At 40.8% G+C, this 17729-nt stretch overlaps 1 protein-coding gene across 1 annotated transcript; it reads right to left on the bottom strand.

The window, feature by feature from the left end:
• Window positions 1-664: 664 nt before the first annotated feature.
• LOC124169473 (dopamine beta-hydroxylase) lies at window positions 665-16593 on the bottom strand. Its single transcript, XM_046548091.1, has 10 exons — window positions 16193-16593; window positions 13469-13720; window positions 12700-12846; window positions 11328-11621; window positions 10611-10808; window positions 9054-9138; window positions 8162-8328; window positions 4933-5115; window positions 3755-3942; window positions 665-2808 (listed from the first exon to the last, which is right to left on the bottom strand). The coding sequence occupies exons 1-10, from the start codon at window positions 16376-16378 to the stop codon at window positions 2517-2519; spliced, it is 1992 nt and encodes a 663-aa protein (XP_046404047.1). The 5' UTR covers window positions 16379-16593; the 3' UTR covers window positions 665-2516.
• Window positions 16594-17729: the final 1136 nt, after the last annotated feature.

The raw sequence follows: 17729 nt of genomic DNA, 5'->3' as shown, positions 1-17729 counted from the left end.
CATATCCATAATTTAACGCTTTAAATAGTAAGTAGTTTAAAATTTAAACGTATTTAAAACGTTGCGATGAGTATCACGAAGCTATTACCCATGTAACGTATTTAAACTCAAGTTGTCGCGTGGTGTATACCAGACTCCAAAACAGCAATGTATCAAAATTTGTTCCATAAATGTGACGAAACGTTTAATCATATTGGTGAATATTTCAGAATCATAAAATAATGAGATACAAGGAATATGAGTTTCCTAACTAATAAAATACGATGTGGGAAAAGAGAAGAAAATGGCCTTTATTCTGGTAGACGCAACACGACCAAAGGAGGGTTAACAACTTCTAGAACTCCAGGATTTAGGGGGTGTATTTTGAATGTCCTCGATTCTTATAATTCACCTCTGATTAAATGAAATATCACTGAATAATGTTGTAATAAGGGAGATGGTTCAAAGTGCATCACAGCTGCTATTTAAATATTATTTAGCCGGTTATACCCCTTAATTAAGGGGTATAACCGGCCTTTTACAAGGGGACAGTATGGTGCAAATGTTGAATCGAGGGAGGTATGTGTAATTCAAACGAGGTCACATAAATGCACAAAAAGAAGGGAATAATTGGTGTTGGGAAGGAGGATGGGAAAAATATAACTCCAACAATCAAAAAGTTATAAACATTGGTAAACTCCTTTTATTGCCAATTTGGGGTCAATGTTACTGCTGATGGAACATATTCTGGCATTCAACATTGGCAGATTGAGCGAATATGACTTTTTGATGCTTTTAAGGTGATTTTTTGTGTTAAGTTGTCTCGGCCGTTTCCGGGAATGTCCACCATGCTAATACTTCCATTTTATAGGAAAAACAGAAAGATTTTACAATGGTGAATGTTCCCAAACTATTGGAAAGGTTTGAATATTTTTTGGTCACTGGTTTGTGCCATAATGTCGACCTACTTAACAGGTTATTTATGTCGACTTTAATATCGACTTATTTGTCGACTTAGGTGCACGCAAGTCGAGGAATAGAGTTATATGAGAGCGAATATGTGAAGAGTTGATCAATAAAAAGCTTCAAATTTTTTATTTTTTCACATATAGGAAAGATTCTATACTTTTTTGTGCCAAAGAGTTCATCTCCTTTATAAACTGGGAGTATCAGGGTTGTCCTCAGCTCTTGATACAGCGCAGCCATCTTGAGCGTTGTGTTTAAATTTACTTTCGCAATGAACCTTTGCGAAGTGCTACTCATAGATTTCATACATGCTGTGTTGGTGTATTTCTATTAATGGAAAACTCAACGGTATGAAATATTACGCGCCGTCGCACAGTGGGCTGAAATCGAAAAAGGCTGGCCAAAAATAAAAATATCGACTTTTCTCACCGGGAACAGTAAATCAGAATTTTATAATGATCAGGACATGTAAAAGTGAGGTTATTTTTTCCCAAAATAATTTGTTTGATTTTTAATGCTCGCCAAATACATAAAATCTATGAAATCTTGAGAGCGCGATTTTTATGAAGTGTTTCATTTTTTATTCCACAAGCAGTTTGATCCCAATCCGAATGCCACAATACATTTCAATTACTTAATTACCGAACTCAAGTGGCAAATCCACTGTGCACTGGATTCAATAGCAAGTTGCATCGTGAGGCTGCATGGCCTGGTCAACTCGTCTGATAAGGGACTTGGGAACAATAAACCTACAAAGTATAAATGAAATCAATGAGCAAGAACTTCACGAAGGTACACTGTCATCTTCGGACGCGGCCTTTAGACCTGGTTACTCGATGCATTAACCCGTACGACTTAATGACTAAATGCATGAACAGAATGATTATTACAGGACCGCAACATTTAGGAATGGATAAACCAAATTCGTTCATACATTCACGCAAGTTTCGCGTTTACACTGTGATAAGATGGAAACAGCCGTAGTATTGTCCCATTTTTTTTAACTCAACCGTTTTCAGATTTTACACGTCATTTTCAAGTGTTGTCTCTGGAGAATATCGGTGAAGACAGCTCTTGCAGATTACGTCTTAACGTTGAAAATGGTAGAGATACTAAAAATGATTGGAAAATTAAAACTTTTTTTTCCCGTCTTATTACAAACAATTTCCACAAAGGATACTCGTCGACAATCAATCTGGTATACGCAGTGTATTTTTGCGTTCATTCTCGCGTTCAAACATTTAGACATTGACTCGTGTTTTGAGTGTTTAACTATTACCTCCCAGTGATTTCACATGGGATCACTTAAAAATTAACAGATATCGGGAGAAAGCTTTGTATATCAATGAATTTAAAGAGAATAAAAAAAAATTCATGTGGATATCGGAGAAATATACCGAATAGATATATCATGGAGGTTAGATACGCAAATATACTGACAGATAATTACGAAATCTGCAAATTTTTAACTGATCTCATATGAGATCATCAGGAGGTAATGGGTTGATGTACCGTGTCACCAGGCCGTCAGAATGGATAGTTTCTTGAGCTCGCGAGCACCGGGTTTCCCTCTAGTGCTCTTCTTCCCCCTCCTCCTCCTCTTCGTCCTCGCCCTCCTCCTTCGGTTGGGTGTCGCAAGGCCTTGTTGGTGGGGGTAAAGGTAGCTCCACTTTAATGTTGGGGACTCCTTCCCACTCTCCCTGGAACCTCCGGCCATCGCTCCGATTGCACTGCATCGACAACGTAGTGTCCTCGTACAACCTCTGGAGTAAAGACGCTTCCAGCGGACGTTCCAGCCACCGCACGGAGCCGTAGTTCTGCGATACTCCCTTGTTAACTTCGTCCGTTGGCTCGTCGTTCCATCTGCAAAAATTTTAGTTGATCATTTATTAAAATAAATTAAATCAGGTCACAGCTACCGTCGCTGTAATGATCTTTATGCTTTTCGAAATCACTAAGAAGTGAGTCAGCAGCAGTGCTGTAGATGGGGAAAAAATTTTGGCGATAGGTACTCACAAAAATTTGCCAACATCTGAACATGTATTGTACATCCGGCTGCGATTGAAATGTCAAACTCCAACTCTTATATTAGTTCCAAATTGTGCCACGAGATAACTATGAACAAGTAAATAATCATTTCCGATTTTTCTTTCTGAAATCCATTAGACAATTTACTGTAGGGCTACTTTTTAAAGATTTAAAAAGTTAGTTTAAACGGTACGGTTATAACGAGTTTGGATTTTAGGGGGTACGCCGTACCGGCCCAACTGCAGCACTGGTCGGCAGTACATACAAATACTAGCACGAAAATATCCCAGGTTGGATACACACGGTAAAAGACACAATTTAATAAAAAACTCTTCCTCTTTTATACCATCTACCACAGCACCGTTGTCCTCGTCCTTTTTCTATTTTATGTTCCTATCCCTTTCTTTCCTTACCTGTGAATTTATTTGTATATATGTAAAAGAGTTTGTTTGTCTATCTGCTATGAGTTTCCATAAGGCTGGACGAATTACCACCAAATTTAGTACGTAGATGTATCTGATGCTTTCAAACCCCAGAGTACTACTTTCCGTTGCGTCGGTCGCGTCGTTTTCTCCTTACCGTTTGTCATGTCAAGTCATTCGAATTCTGCGGCCGGACATCCTGCCCGGTAGGCACACCTCTTGACAAGATCAAAGGGAAAATATATAAATCCGGCTATGCGGCGATTTATTCTAACTTATAAGTTTTCCACTCCTCTGGGTATTACCCTTACCTAGCAACGCCGGGTGGCCAGCTAATTTAAAATAAAAGATGCACTTACTCGCGGAGGAATCGGAAGTATCCCTTGAGGCTGGCTTCGCTAATGGCACTCTTGCACACCTCAAGTGAGATCTTTGGGTAGTAGTGGACGTAGTTGACGCACATCTCATCGCTGATGGAGAATCCGCCGAGGGTGACATTTTGGCGATCCGTGGTCGTATACCAGCACGTGGTCAACAGAGCATCCCCCTGGGAAATAAATGGGAGGATAGAAAAAAGAATTAATTAGTACAATTTAAGTATTCTAACGATTAATCTAAGTTTCCATGAAGTATTTAAAAAGTAGAAATAAATGATGAATAAAAGTGTGACATTATTTTACCCTCTTATGATTTTATTTGGATTAGGAATATGTGTGTATATCTTCCTCAGTCCAATCAAACCCTTAAACGATGAACATCCTAGAACAATACTTTGTCCGACTGAGCTGAAATATTTTGGGATGTTTTTTCATGCGTTCACATATCAAAATGAAGATGCTCTCTCAGCTAAAAAAAATTTTAACACCCATTCTTCCTGAACTATCCAATTCAGTTTTTTTTTTTGAGACACCATTAAAAACCACCATTAGACACCATCCGAACATTTGATGCCAATTCAGGTTAACCTAGAGCAGGGGCGCAGCCAGGAATTAAGGCTGGGGGGTGCGTAGGAGCAACCAATACCAGGGTGTGTGGGGGTATGGAATACCCACCAGGATAAGTGGTAAGTGCGCACGAGATTAATAAATTGGGGAATTTTAAGATAAATGGTTCAAAATGGTGAGTTTTACGGCTTTCTGAGGGATATTTTATTAATCCTTACACTATTCTATTAGTAATATCAATCCAATTAAGTAAAATGGATTAAACTTAAGCATTTCTCTGAGCTCTGGGGGGGTTTAACCCCCAAACCCCCCCTCGCTGCGCCACTGACCTAGAGGGTATCTATATTCCAATGAACTATTTACATTAATTTCCATTGTAATTATTGCTGAATTATGTAATTTACAGTAATGGAAGGGATCTAGAACTTGTTCTGATTCTGCTTGAAGTATGTTTAACTCATTTTATGCCATTCAAAAAGAGACTGGAAGCTTATATTTACAAAGGACTCCGAATAATTGTGGGCATTTCAACTTTCTTAGGCTTATTTTTTACGATACAATGTTCAGACTGCACATGTATTTCTCTCACTTACCGGTAGAATGCGCACTCGTCGCTTGAGCATGCGTATCTCTTGGAAGTGCGTGCTGTAGTGATCGTCGCGGTTCATCTCGGGGAGTTCCCGGCCGTCCCTTATGTGCCTCGTGACCACGCGAACGCCGGTCAGGTGGGTGTGCAGCTGCGATGCGAAGACCACGATGCCCTCTGGTGGAATGGCCTGCAGACATGGGCATAATCAGGGAATTTTGCGAAGGTTAAGAGGTGTATGGAAGAAGGATGGAGTATACTGGAGAGGGCACCACTGGTTCCGAACGCTGAGCAAAATAAGGCAGGAATTGGGGTGCTTGGGTACCATAGGCCACGTCTACCTCGAACAGAACATTAGCAATCCCATAAGGGTTCATGCGCACGTTTTGGTGAGATTTTTGGTCATAACTCGTTAATATATTAAAATTAATTATGAAAGGCACGCCGTAAACTTTTTTTTCTTACTCCATCGGTAGGCCTCGAAAAGTTAAGTACCAAACATCTTTTCCAAGGGAAAAATTAACATCAATCGCTACGGTAACGTTCTACAACTAGCTCAGATAAAAATAAAATTTTACGAAAGTAAATTAGTCATTTTTCAGCACTTATACTGGTATTTAATTTTATTATAGCCAATGGAAATCTAAAAATTACAGTACAAAAGTATGTTTCCAAGGATATCTCCACCATTTAAGTGGCTAACAGTAAAAAGAGTGTCTACATTAATAAAAGTAACGCGAATGACGGGAAAATTAAGATGACAATCACCGACTTAAAACTAGTGATTACGGTAGCATTTTTCACTTAGTGTAGCGCATTTGTAGTAAAAAAGTTAACCCTCTCAAAATATCAGTGAGGGTGTATGTCCAAAAATTGTCAAACTAAATTTGTGGAACTATGAATGCGCTAAAAAGTCGGACACAGCAACCCCAGATACTCCAATCTCTTTGGGAGTATGGGACCACCCCAAGATAACCCACCCCACAAGGGGTGTGCAGGGTGCCGGAGAGCTCCTTATTTCAGACAGCTGATCCGCTCTCCGCACATTTTACCTGGGTTGGTAGGTAAGAACATAATTTACCGCACAGTACACAACAGGGGCGCAGCTAGGAATTAAGGCTAGAGGGTAATATTTCTAAACCCTGCCGCGTGAACGGCGGTGAAATATACAAGAATTGCCATGAGAAAAAATTCCCCTGGACCGGGAATCGAACCACGGACCTTTGGCTTTCCGAACTTTGCTTTAAAGAACCTGGATAGCGTAGTGGTCTGCGCAGTGGCCCGGAAAGCCAAAGGTCCGTGGTTCGATTCCCGGTCCAGGGGAATTTTTTCTCATGGCAATTCTTGTATATTTCACCGCCGTTCACGCGGCAGGGTTTAGAAATATTACACATACCGCTTTGCGCGGCTTTAGCGCAGGTTTGAGGCTCTCAACCGGTTGTGGCTTCTTGGAAGTCCTTTCTCCCTCGCGTTGCCATCCTTGATGGACCGCGAGGGCCTAACACCTAGTACCAAGAGCCTCGGTATAATTGCCATGAGAATTAAAGAACCTGGATAGCGTAGTGGTCTGCGCAGTGGCCCGGAAAGCCAAAGGTCCGTGGTTCGATTCCCGGTCCAGGGGAATTTTTTCTCATGGCAATTCTTGTATAAGGCTAGAGGGGTTTTAGGCGCAAAACACTGGGGTCTGAGGGTGTGGAATACCCGCCCGGGTAAGCGGGAGGTGCGGGGGCCCTCCCCTAGAAAAAAATTTCATATAAATGGTTCAAAATGGTGAGTTTTGCGGCCTTCTGAGGGATATTTTATTAATATTTTTATTATTTTATTTACAGTATGCTATAAGTCATATTAATCCAATTGAGTAAAATGGATTAAACTTCAAAATTTCTCTGAGCTCTGGGGGGGTTATCCCCCAAAAACCCCTCGCTGCACCACTGGTACCCAAAGCTGCCTTGACCGCGACTTTTCATATTCCGCACATTACAATAACCCAACTTTCCTGACCGCGATCGTCAAACGTTTTCTCATTGCTGCCATACCAACGGCAATCGGTCGTCCCTCGGATCTTAAGTAGGTATAAAGTTACCTGTATGGTACCTTTGGTTTGTTAGCTGTTTAACTGGTTATAGTAGCAACCAAAATTTTACTTTCAAGTTTTAGTTATGTTATAATCAGTGGAACAGCACTACCATAAACTGCACCAAATTTTGCAAGCGATTTTACTAATATATGAATCATACCTGGACAATTGGACATGAATCCCACTGGTTTTAACACCCCTTACCCCATATACGCCACCACATGACGTTGCAGCAGGCAGGAGTTTCCCGCGCACAGTCCTCGCACCCGCTAGTTATTTGCGGAATATGGAAGTACGGATTAGTTGACCTTGTGAAGTTGCGAAGTTGTGATTTTGTAATAATTCTGTTTTACTGATTAAAAATTCACTGAAACTTGAAAGTGGAATTTAATTTTGGCATGTTTGGCATTGTTTTGGTGAGTTATGTCAATTATCTTTCTTTGAAAAGCCAACAATTTTATTCACAACAAATCAAGATGTTTTCTGTTTTTGGGTACCACACTTGTATAACTAGTGTCCATATACTTCCGACCAGATATACGGAACTGTATAACTACTTAAGATCCTAGAAAACACCTACTACAATTGGCTTAGAGGCAATATGCGAAGATTGGACGCTCGCAGTCAGTAAAGTCTTGTTATTGGTACTGTGCAGGGTAAGGCCAAGGCAGTCTTAGCCTATGTGATGAAAACGGACGTCCTTATTTACCGAGGAGGGTAAAATGTGCGAAGTACGGACGAGACGAATGAATGAATATAAATTTATCTGTACATTGTTAAGGAGGTATGAATATTATTATTATATTTAAAAAATTTCCATTTGAAATATATGGGAGTCGCCTATTTATGAAGGTCCCGGACGTGCTTCAGACTGGCCTCGACTGCCTATAGTCTGTATACCGTAGGGTGGCGCACTGGCCCGCCAGCTACCTGAGTCGGTCCGCGAGCCGCGGGCGCCGGGGCAGCAATAACCATAAAAACTCTATGGGAGCGACTAAGGTAGCCGGCGGGCCCGTGCGCCAACCTACGTTATACAGACTATAGCTACTTACATTATATCGTGTTGAGTTCAGTGACGTTGCCACTTCAATCAAGGCATCATTGATAAATTGCACTGAATACAATCAATAATTTTAGAAACTGGCTGACAATTACTCACCACTGCCGTGCACTCGGAGATACAGTGCCCGCTGAGCGGGTATTCGACTTGGTGAGGAGGGATCGCCATCTTGTCCGTGTACTCGAGGCCAAGCTCTAACACTCCGCCGTCGAAGCGCCTTGGCTTGGGGGTCAAGTAAAGGCGAACTCCGGAACTGTCCACCCAATCTGGAAATTAAGGAGCATATAAAAATATTCCTCGAGATATAATTAACCGAATCAGGCTGCATGTGGCGGAAGTACTGGCCTAGGTGGCGGCGGGATAAAGTCATTGCCTGCCATACCAGAGGTCGCAGGTTCGAGTCCCGTTTCCGTAGGGTGCCCCTATCCAGGGCATGGACGTTCGTGTAGATTAGTCAAGTTAAAAACAACAAGGTAAAAGGCGAATGCTGTTTTCGGTGGTACACAAATAAAGAAAAGAAATAAATTTCATTTTCAAGAAATCAAAAGGTTAATGCACTTTTCAATGGCTTTAATTACACGCTAGACGAAATTTTAGGGTTTTTAAAGGTAAAAATACAGGTCTCATAATTTTTCAAACTATATCACAATCTATGGTAGTTAAAAATTGCTGAACGTGCTCAGTTCCGGTTGCATAGCAGTATGAATAAATAAAGACTACCCAGTTTTATTGCTTCATTTTGTCAAAATCATCGTTATCATTATCAACTTAACAATAGAAACCTGTTATAAATGTTGTGAGCCCTACGTCACAATTCCTCAAAACCTCGTCGTCGATAAAAAACGATCCAAGAGGTGAAATTTCTATTGAAGACTTGACCTCATTCAAGCTACAGAATAGAAATTGGTGAAGTTCATAATGACAAGTGTGATCAATTGGAAAATATTCTGAATCACGAGAGATATGCTCTATAAATATTATTGCAACTCACCGTCCCTTAGTTCAGGATTGTTATAGTGGACTTCCAGCATTACGTAAGGGTTGAAGCCTTCGCCACCAATTGGAAGGCCAGTTTCCTGCAAAAAATACGAGTTAGGTATTAATATGAATCAAGCCGCAATTTCAAGAGAATTTTCTACTATTCTATTCTAGACTACTCTCAGTTCAAACTCCCTTCAAACAGTGAATCAGATTCACGTTAAAAGGACGCATCACACTAGACAGGCCTTTTTGGTGGCGCAATTCTTGGTAAAAACTCAAGCTATCATCACTAAAATTTCAGGATCTTGGGAATAGAACATAGTTAACTCACTGGCAGCGGACTAAAGCCCTCGCCTACTAAATCAAAGGTGGTGGGTTTGAATCCTGACTGGGTAAGTTACCCTTATCCAGGGCATGTATGTTTGTGTGGGTTTGATTACTATATGTTATCAAAAACCCCGCTGTAAAGGACAAATAGTGCTGATTTTGATGGTGTGGAAGTAAATAAAAAAAAAACAATAAAAACTTCGCTGCACACAAAAATATATAAAAATTACCCGGTGTTTTTTTCAAATTAATTTTTCTAACATTTGAAGTTCAAAAAATATTTATTTAGGTTCACCCCATATTATTATCATAATGTCATTAAGTATTGTATCGATTAAGGTAGGTTACCATGAAGTATTTAAGAAGTATTCTGGCAATCTCCTCCACCGTCATGGACTTCCCTCTTTAATTCATAATAAGGTCTAATGCCCTTCATATTTACTTACTTACTCTTGCTTCCATGGCCATTTATACCCTAGATGGTATTTAGTCTCGCCAACTGTCCGTCTCCAATTCTTCCTATCTTCTGCATCCTCCTCGCTGACTCCCATTATCCCCATATCAATCAACACCTCATCCTTCTATATTTTTCGTATTCCTCTCGGAGGTCGTCTTTGTTCAGGATATTTCTCTCCAGATTTGTTATAATTGGGTCTCTTATTCTCTTCTCATGATGTCCCCTGCCCATTACAGCCCTTCATTCTATCTATAAAAATACTATTCTCTTCCTTCCTCTCCCTCGTTTATCTAACATTCTACCCTCTAAAGGCCGTTTTACACGGGGCACGGAATTGCGCAGGTTAGAGCTGCATTGATTTCTAAAATGGCGTGGAATTGCGCGAATGCATGAACGAAATTAGAACAGGGGCTATTTTGCCGTCTCGCATCCATGCATTCTCGCATCTGTTTTAGCAATTCACCGCTTTACACGACGCAATTTTGATTGCGCCTTCGCACGTACGTCAGATTGCGCAATTCCGTGTACCGTGTAAAACGGCCTTAACACTGTTTTCAACATCCCATCCCCGCTAAGTACTCGCTCCATCCATACCTTCTGTCTCCTCCGTATATCATCTAAAAGCTGCCTCTCCTCAACCACCATGATAAACACTTCGTCGTTCCTCCGCCTTTCCGTTCACTTCACCCTCTCCATTCTTTCACATTCCCGCCTACCGCTTTCCTACCCTTACGCAAGATACTATAAGTATGTAAAGCTTTTGTTAATTTCTTGATTACTCACCTGCGGGTATACGAAGGGTCCAGCACCCATCGCCCACGCTGCGAGGACCCTCTTGCAGGGCATGGTGAGCTCGGGCCTGTCCGGGTCCGTACACGAGCCGCGGTATGGAGGAACGTCGACGTCTGGGGATAATTCGCAGTGGAACACTTCCATGTGGTGGACGAGGGCTTCGTTGCCCACCTGAATGACGGGTTCGTACTGCGACGGGAGAAAGAGAAAGATCACATATGAAAATAAATGGATAAAAAGAGATAAAAACACGCTTTTTCCAAAATAAATGCTGACAAAGTTTATTAGAAATGAGTGTAGAACAGTCTGATATGTCATTAATGATTGGCATCCACTCAACATTCTCCGAGTGATGAAAAGCTTATTTTTTACCATTTACTGCATTTTGTTATGTTTTTGGAAAAAGTGTGTGTTTATCTTTTTTATTTTCTTCTTTTTGATAAAAAGATACTCGGGTTTGGAAGCCTACACTATAGCCCCCACAACGACCCGATCCCCTCAGAGGCTATGGGCAAGCTTTGTAGTAACATTAAAACCTACATCTAAATCAATTTTAAAGTCGTGGAAAATTGTAAGCATTTTTTCAATTTTTTGCATGAATTATCTCCTCCGAAATTCATAACACTTTTGTATTCCATACTTTAACACAACCGAAAATATTAATAAAGAAATTACGAGCTTGCTCATTGTTTGGGATAATGCACCCACCTGAACCACATGGTGCTTGCTTCTCAGCTGGTCTGGCAGCCGGTGTACGTGACACCAGTAAGTGGTCTCGCCAGAGGGGACCTTTACTTTGTCAGCTCGAACCTCGAGGCTCCAAGTGCTGCCCTCCGATGGCTCCGACGGCACTTCCTCCGGCTCCAGGGGCTTAGGCCCGAGGGTCTTGAGAAGTTGGACCCTCACCATTCCGTTTGCCTCCGCCTGACCCACCACGTCCAGGCCTGGGACCCTAAACAGGGGTCCGACACCAGTAGACCACACTACGTGAGTAGTACCGTCCTGAGAAACGGAGGTAAGATATGAAATTGATGAATGTGGCCACGAATATTATAAAGAAGGATTCTCAAGTCAGTGTCTAAATGCGTTGTCAACCACCGCGCACTTAAATGAGTTTATAGAAGCCGCCACTCGTGTCGCTGACGGACAAATTGATCCGAGTTTCGCGGGGAAATAAAGGAATAATTAGGGATGTCAACCGAAGTTTACATTTATGATGGTATGATTTATGAAATTCATAAATCTTAAATCTATTCTTCACATTTGCAAAAACTATACTGCAAAATATTGGAAAAACTGGATCGCATTGCATTCATCACCGCGTCGCGGATATTTTTGAAAGCCGATTAAATCGCAACCGAAGTGGCAACAGTAATCAGCCTTCTATGGAATGGAATTAGACCTCCTCTATGCAGTCCCTTTGAAATTGGCCAATATTTTGTGGAACTCCATTTTATAGGTTAATGAAACGAAAAAATTGCATTCTACAGAAATATTACGATATAATGGTCGAGCAAAGCGTTGACTGACGCCTTGGTTACGGAGAAATGTTAAGTGTAGAATCTTGAAGACTCAGTGACGTAGTAATGTTGACAGTACAATCAAGTCGACTCTGGTATTTGCATCTGACAATGCTACAGCGTAGAGAAACTATTTGTTAAAAAATATTAGTAGATAATTGTCGTGGGATGCAAAGTTTTCAATCATTACCCTTAAAAGGAATTACTTCAGAAAATGAGACGAAAAAGCAATTCAATTATATGAATCGCTCGCAATTTTTCCGTTAAGTTATTATGAGAACGATTCTCTACCGCTGAACAAGTATTTTTCCGCAACGAATAACTTTTTAAATATTTATGATACCGTATCGAAAAGTTCAGGATACTTGTATATTGATTAAATATTTTTTAAACATTTGATGGTATCTCAAATTCTGTGATTTCCCAAAGCTATTATAATTATCACCGATAAAGTTTAATTTTTATTGTCAAATATTTTACGTCAGAAATGGCTCAAGATTTATGGGACAGCCGTTGTGCGTCTGAGAAGTATTGATTGATGATGTGCTCGATAAACTCACCTCAATGATGTAGTCTTTTGAGTCACACGTGTCGAATTTCCTATTGAATGCAAACTTGACGGAATCACCGTGTCGCTTGAACATGAAGTCTTCGCAATCCTGGGAATCGTCCATCCTCAGACGACCGTCTTCGTCAGCCCACGTGTCCTGAAAAGCATGGGGATAACTTTAATATCAAAAAGTCCTGTAGTGATTCTCGGTTATAAAGGATATTACATGCCTAAAATGTCTTCTTCAAAATTTTATTTAAAATTCATAATGTTTGAACAATTTTTTTAAATTTTTCATAGTTGATTGCGATATTTTAATACGTCTGCTTCGTTATGGAATTGTATAAATGCTGTTTTTTTTGTTTCCAAAGTTTCTGTGGTCAAATAATAAATGAGCGTATTTTTTTCTTCCATTAATCATGTTAACTTTGAACCTATAGTCAGTGGGATACCTACAATTATAACTGGTGTAATAACACACGGAGTGCCATATTTTGTGCCTATCGTAAGTAGGCTGCAGCATAAGAGTGGCTGAAGCTAAAAAAGCCAATTATGGTACTAAGGAACTCAAAATTATTTGTAGGCCTAAATTTATCAGTGAAATCAGTAAATAAATCGTTGATTACGAAAAAGTATCGGTTACAACGAAAGTAACGATTCCTTTTTCATCGTAAGGAGTAAATTACAAATAAAAATTACGTTTCATAAAGAGTAATCGTTACAAGTACCTGATTACATTTACTCGATTACTCAGCATCACTCCAAGTCCCTAAACTCACCGACAGCGTTACTTTGCCCTTCCAGTCCGTCCAGAGGACGCAGTAGTCCGCAGGAGCGGGTTCCCCACGGTCCGAGAAGCCGACGGCGAACCAGGACATGGGCTCTAGGCTCGGCACGTGAACCTCGGCGAATATCTTCCCTTCGGAGCCGTACTCGACGCGCCAGTACATGGTGGCAGGGGCGGCAGGGGTGGCTCCATCCCTCATGCTGCCGTGCCCACCGTGGGAGCCCAGGGATGGACCAAGAGGAACCTTTTGATGACGGTGGAGAGAAAAGATTTGGATTGCACATATTTATTGGCAAGTAAAATCCTAGCGAACTCTTATTTTTCGTTTTTTTTTGCCAGGAGTTGTGGTATGTTTCTCTTATTTTTGTTTATAAAATGAAATCCATGAGTCAATCATTATCACAAACAGGCCAAGATTAACATAAATTTTGATTTCTCTTTATGGGGTCATAGAAATTTGACTTGCTGCCCGCTGAAACTACAAAATACTATAAAAATGAAAATGGAATCCCAGAGAGGCCATGATACAAAATATAAACACTTTTTCAATAAATGAGTCATAATAAATGATTTGCAAATGATCTTCATCTTAACTAAATGTTTGTGAATGGCTGGAGGTAACTTCTGCTCCTGTACTGTCATTTAATATTGTTTTCCATTCAAATTTCGAATGGCATGTAAGTAAGCTATAGCATTCAAAACTATAGAAAGTAGCGTTTTATAAAGACCAGGTACTCATATCTGGTGTATAATATCATTTTCAGAGGGCTCACTAAAGTACTACGCAGCCTTTCATCGGGAAAATAGTGGGAGGCGAAAAAAATACCTTTCGTAGCTTTTGAATAGCTTTTACCAACCAATACTTACACCGTATCAATTTTGGTATCGACCTCCTCTAAAATCGTCTGAAATCCTAGGAAAAATATTCGAAACACTAAATTTTTGTTAATTACAGTTTTGCCAACTGCGGTCCGTATTATGTAACATTGCAAAACCACAATTATAGCTTTTTCATAGCATAGGATATCATTGTCTTATATATGTGTATAATCAGTTAAAATGAAACTTTCTTAAACTTTCCATGTGACTTGATTATTTTTCATAACGATAAAAATATACGTAGCTCAAGATATATTTTGCTCCCCCCCCCCCCCCCCCTTGAGTTTTTTCTGTATCCGCTACTGGCAAGTACGTACTCCGCGTAAAATGGCCTTAAGAAAAGACTATCAGATAGGAGAGTGGAATGGAGAGCTGCGTCAAGCCGATTTCACGATTGTTGGCTTACAAAAATTAATGAAGTTAGGGTCGGAATTAGGACGTAGGTGGTCCCGGGTCGATTTTCATAAGTCCGGGAAGGCCCCTGTTTCAAGGTGTTTCAATTCGTAACGTAATACAGTGGAGCCCCGCTAATCCGAAATAATTGGGACCCATTTCGGATTAGCGAATATTTCGGATTAAGCGGACTGTTATTAATTTAACGATAAATTATTAAATAAAACGTGCAACTACATAAATTAATCGTCGAAACGCCGTTTCACGTCCATACGGTACGAGAAACAACCAACTTCATTATGTACGCCGTACAGCAACGCTCTGCACGGCTACCGCTTGAGTTCGTAGTTGCAAAGAAATCCGATAGGTAGCAGCACAACCTACGTTGTAGAAGCGTTGTAGAAGAAAAATGTTACGGACTTTTTTTAAGCCAATGTAGTTTTGTTCTGTGACTCTGTTTTATTTTGTTTATTACATTTTCCAACCGAAAAACATACTGTAATTTTCAAAAATAAATTTTACCATGTTTTTTCTAGATTTTATAAAGTTTTGTTTTTTCCTGATTTTGATTTCGGATTAAGCGGATTTTCGGATTAGCGGGGCTCCACTGTAACAGGAAATGCAAGTAACACAATTTTCAGTAATTGGCATTTCTTAACGCAAATGCGACGACTATATGTAAAAAAAAAACAACTTCACTTCGCATCCCCTCATACATGACGTTTTTTTCTGTTTTTCCGATTTTGTGAGATTTTCCTCTAAATTGGCGAAAGGCTCATTCTTGGTAGTTGGCCCTGAGCTGGTCGGTAGTCCTTATTTTTCGATTTTTCGAATTTATTTCGGAACACCGCCTCATTTTATGTCATGCGGTGTAAAAACATATCATGTAAAATATCATTGCAATTGGACAACAGGAAGACGTGCCGCATCTTTCTCAATGTTGAGAAATTTTGACATTTTTGGCTATATTTCGGATATAGATGGTGATAAAAAGGCGCTGGTATTTTTCAACTGATTTTCAATGCTAACCAATAATACATTAGACATTTGACATGCTGCAATTAAAATATTTTCCAATTGTGACTAGTCGTTCCCGAGAAAACACCCCAAGAGTGAGGCCACCCGCAAGAGTTGCATACGCTCAATATTTGTTGATCATTCCTACTCATCGTAAAGCCATAAAATCCTTTAGATAAGCTTTAAACTTCGTCAAAATAATCTTGAATGCTATATTTATCATTGTTTATTGCCAAAATGGGCTAGTATTTGGGCTTAGTGATTTATTCTCCAAAGGTTTTGAAATACATATTATAAACATAGGAACATTAGTGTCCGGATCTTCCCGACCCGGGGTCCGAAGACTTCCAGTCCCAGGGCCCTGGCCTGAAGGGTCCCCCTTCGATCGGGCCCTGAATTAAGGTGCTGCCTTATATTCCTGACTAACCTGAAACACGGGAGACCGCGCGAAGAATGACATGGCGCTGCGACCCTGGGGAGCTAGTAACAACAGCAGCGGGATGAGCTGGAGCGAAGGCGGGAACACGTGAGTGCGGCAGCGACGGACCACGGAGCCAGGAGCCGCCGATCGCCGGGGATGCATGGCGGTCTTCGCGCGAACGCCTCCGTCCATTGGGGCAGGCGAAGCTACCGGGACAGCCAAGACTTTCAAGTATCCTGGAAGCTCTGCAATCGTATATTGTAACTCCACCTAACGAGCGTCCGTGGAAATAAAAACCGACTGCGAGTTACCCTTAAGCTCTCCTCTCTGTCCGATGGCAAAAGGGTCGAATGATGAGCTGGAGAGGTTCTGGGACGGCGCTGCAGTCTAGAGGTCGGAGCCTTCTTGCTGGAAAGCCTGCGAGCATGCGCGATATATTCGGTCCTGACCCACGTAACCGGAGAAATTGGGGGTGGAGTTCAACCCCTGAAGACTGGGGAAGGAGAGAATTCTTTTGAAAGGACAAGGGGATCAGGGGTGGAGGAATTATTAGGTTTAGGGAAAGGGTAAAGGGGTTTTAATATAGGGCGTGAATGAAGAGCGTGTCGTGGGGTAGGGGTGGATGGGAAGGGGTATCAGGGTTTTGCGGCAGACATACTGCTGCCCCCATAACCAGCTCTTCCAACCCAAAAAGAGTCCGAGAGTTCTTGAGCACGGAGAAAAATGTTCTAATGAGGGCACCGTAAAGGGACGAGATGATTGAAAAAATTCTACGATCGTCTCTCAATGGTAAAATATCCTTGATACTCGAGGTGGGTTAAACAGTTCATTTTGATGAGCTATTCACTTTGATTTTCCGCAGTAAAAAAACAGTTCAAAATATCTGTTTATGGCAAAAAGTTATGGTCATTTTGGTAGTAAATACTGTTTATCGGGCGTTTAGAACATATTAAAGCTTAGTGTGGTGCCATATGCTTTGTGCATCGTGTTACAGTAATTTGGAGCAAATTCTGTCCCGGGCCTTTGCTTGGTTATCTGTAAGCAGGAAAATATCTGCTGTCCAGAATAAGTCAGAATGAATATTGATCAACTCAGCGTCAGATGTATTCTTCATTTCGCGCATTTAGCGCCAGAAAAGTTCTCAAATGCTCTTCTTATGAGAATCTTAGATTCTTATATACAGCTGATCGTTCTTTATAAATATTTTGAGTATAAACGTCATTTTTGTATCTCTCTTTTCGCAGGGATGCCGACTTACAAAAAATATTGGGGGGCCCAAACCGGGGATCTTGCCCCGGAAAATTTTATAAGTACATAGTGAGTTTAAAGTTTTTTTTTTAGCATTTTAGAAAAGTCATATGATCAACATTAGGGCCCTGATAACTCAAATCTCGATATCTGGACACTCCGGGGAAGGTCGACTAGGCTGACACATTTTTTTCCTCACGCCCATAACGAATTTTTGAAGGGGCTCGGGCCCCCTCAGGCCCCATGGAGTCGGCGCCACTGTCTTTTAGACTCCTCGGTAAGATATACTTTTTTC

The sequence above is a fragment of the Ischnura elegans genome, chromosome 12 (genome assembly GCF_921293095.1).
Source record: "Ischnura elegans chromosome 12, ioIscEleg1.1, whole genome shotgun sequence".
In the NCBI taxonomy this organism is placed as follows: domain Eukaryota; kingdom Metazoa; phylum Arthropoda; class Insecta; order Odonata; family Coenagrionidae; genus Ischnura; species Ischnura elegans.
The sequence above is the reverse complement of the archived record's forward strand: the minus strand, read 5'-3'. Positions and strand labels throughout refer to the sequence as shown.